This window comes from Sinocyclocheilus anshuiensis, unplaced genomic scaffold (genome assembly GCF_001515605.1).
Source record: "Sinocyclocheilus anshuiensis isolate Anshui unplaced genomic scaffold, SAMN03320099.WGS_v1.1 scaffold183, whole genome shotgun sequence".
NCBI lineage: Eukaryota > Metazoa > Chordata > Actinopteri > Cypriniformes > Cyprinidae > Sinocyclocheilus > Sinocyclocheilus anshuiensis.
This window is the reverse complement of record NW_015548309.1, coordinates 1553470-1556420: the sequence shown is the minus strand read 5'-3', so window position 1 is coordinate 1556420 and position 2951 is coordinate 1553470. Positions and strand designations below refer to the sequence as shown.

Genomic DNA, 2951 nt, shown 5'->3' with positions numbered 1-2951 from the left:
CGGCAGCAAAGTTCCTTTATTATTAGGCCTAGAAAATCGCAACTTTTCATTTTCTGTCGTTCTTAGTTCACGATGTAACTACAGATGAGTCAAGTTTTAAATAGGAAAAATATAAAAACTCTTTGGTCATTTTTGAGCGAGATGCTAATGGTCTAATCAGATTCAATGATCTATGCTAAGCTACAGCTAAAAGTGCTACCGCCAGACCCGGAGATCGGCTGAATGGATTCGAAAACGGTAAAACTCAACTGTTTAACTCTAGGGGAGTTGGAAAATGAGCCTATTTTCAAAAATAGTAGAGTGTTCCTTTAACACCATATATGATGTTTTCTCACACACATACATCTGCTTATCTCTCAGCATGAGAAAACGTCTGTTTTCCCGTCTTTTAGTTTTAAAACAGACCTATTCGCGGCACAGCGTGAGTTTGCAAGCGTCATTACAGTGTAAACTGATGGACATATGGACATAGCTACAGAATCATACCTGAAACAGAACAATTATAAATATTGTAATATTCCCTCCTCACTTCTGAAACTGTAGGCTCCCACACAGACTGGCGCCGCACACACATCAACATATCTCCGCATGAGAAGCGTTTATTAGACGAGGAAGGGTGGGGTCTCAAAATTAAAGATGAAAGATGCAACATAACGCCAGCAGGGGTCACTAATTCTTCATTAAATAAATAACAAACAGTTAATTCTGCCGAAATACATAAAACATGAAACAGGTTTGATGCTATATTATTGATTGTTTATGTTGCTAAGGGTGTTGCTCAGTGATACACAGAACCATTGGGTGAAGCGGTCAAAGCCGTGCTGTATCGTGAATAAAACACAGCTGCTGACCAATCAGAATCGAGGAATGGAACTAACCGTTTTATAAGATTCTTTTTATTGGTACTCTTCATATTCATATTAATGTTACTTATACATTCATTATTACCCATTTTATTTAATTTATATTCACATTCCGTAGACATAGTAGGCCTATATTTTTGGTGTTGGTTTTTGCGTGAGATTGTTTTGGTAAGATGTTGGAAGCCTGTTCAAAATATTTTCTATGGGGAGACTGTTCTCTGAATTCTTATTTCGTGGTACTAGATGTTCTTTCTAAAAGCTGCATTTACAAGATGATATTTGAAGATTGCTAGCTCTGCTGTTTCTGCTCGCAGGGTGTCAAAACCACAACTCATATCGCTATATTTATCTGACTTTACCTATTGTATTTCACAGGTCGTGCCTACGTGACCTAGTCCTGACCCAGCCTGGGGGGTTGGGTGTATAGCAAGATTTAGATTAGTGACACAATGGATACATTCGTTTGACATTCATTCATCAGACATAAACATGTAAGTTTCTCCTGCCTATATGTGACCCTGGACCACAAAACCTTAAGTCGAAAGTCTTAAGTGCTGGGGTATATTTTTAGCAATAGCCAAAAAAACATTGTATGGGTAAAAATTATCGATTTTTCTTTAATGCCAAAAATCATTAGGATATTAAGTAAACATATTTTGTAAATTCCCTACCGTAAATATATCAAAACTTAATTTTTGATTAGTAATATGCATTGCTAAGAACTTCATTTGGACAACTTTAAAGGCGATTTTCGCAGTATTTTGATTTTTTTGCACCCTCAGATTCCAGATCTTCAAATAGCTGTATCTCTGCCAAATATTGTCCTGTCCTAACAAACCATACATCAATGGAAAGCTTATTTTCCATTAAGAAAGCACTAATTTATTCAGCTTTCAGATGATGTATAAATCTCAATTTCGAGAAATTGACCCTACTCACCTACTCAATTTATAATTTTTATTTAAATAAATTACAATTTTATTGCAAGACTTTGTTTGCTTGGATCTCATCGCATCAGCCACTTAAATCAAAAAGTAAAATTCACACATCCTTCATTAAAAAAGCTGTAAGTGATTCATCAGTGTAACTGCTGCATGGAGAAAAAAAAGTGACAAAAACTGTTAAAGGGGTGTTAGTCATCTTTATTTTAGTGCAAGTTGGTCATAAAATTTGAGTGACAGGACACTGTTCTATCTGATCCAGGAACAGTGTTTGGAACATGTGGTCGTAAAACTTGGGATGATAACGACAGGCCCGCTCACAGTCTGGGCAAAAATTCACCTCCAGTATTTGAGGCTGTATCACACGTTCTCCTGAAAAAAAAAAAAAAAGGATTGATCTATGTGATTTATGAAGTTTAACTGATGTTATTCCTTTGTCTTTTTTACTGGTGAGTATGTTATGGAAGTCTGTTTCTGCCACTGAATAAAAAAAAAAAATAAAAAAAAAAAAAGGTAATTGTGAATTTTTCATCTCACAATTCTGAAAGTTTAAGTCAGAATCGTGGGTAGGCCTGTTGCAATAATCAATATATCGACTTATCGCGCAATATATGTACATGACCTCAATCATTTTTGGTGACGCAATATATCGCTAATTATATTTACTTAAAAATTTATGTCACCATGTTTTGTACATTTCACTTGTGCCTTTGTGTTTTGCAGCGTCTCGTACATAACGTGGTGTAGTCAAGAGGTGCTCGTTCAAATTTAAAAAATGCTTCTACAAACAAAGTTTCATCTGCAGATATGGTCTTGTTTAGGGATCTGTGTCTTTGTGCATACGGACATCTGACTGCTAAGTAGTGATTGTGTTTTTCAGCAATAGTGTGCACCCTTAATTTACAGAGAAAAGAAGGTCAGGGAAAAATCTGTAGATGGAAAAATCTCCATACAAGTTCTTTGTGCATTTTTATTTTTTTCTACTTGTTACTTTGCACTTTTTGTTAGAAAATGTTTATTTAGTATTTCAGGTTTTTTAAGGTATCTAATATTTTGATACTTAATTTACATGATCTAAATATTCTTAAAAATTAAATGTTTGTTGTCATTTGGAAGTGTGTAGGCCTTCTTGCATTATTATGCTGTT

At 35.0% G+C, this 2951-nt stretch overlaps 1 protein-coding gene across 2 annotated transcripts in view; it reads right to left on the bottom strand.

Annotated features, from left to right (window-relative positions):
* Window positions 1-1994: 1994 nt before the first annotated feature.
* ttll12 (tubulin tyrosine ligase-like family, member 12) overlaps window positions 1995-2951 on the bottom strand; it is a 36221-nt gene continuing 35264 nt past the window's right edge. For both annotated transcript variants that reach the window (XM_016444101.1, XM_016444100.1), the window contains exon 14: window positions 1995-2176. In XM_016444101.1, coding sequence (XP_016299587.1) covers window positions 2025-2176 — 152 coding nt within the window. In that variant the 3' untranslated portion in view covers window positions 1995-2024. The remainder of the gene's footprint in view (window positions 2177-2951) is intronic.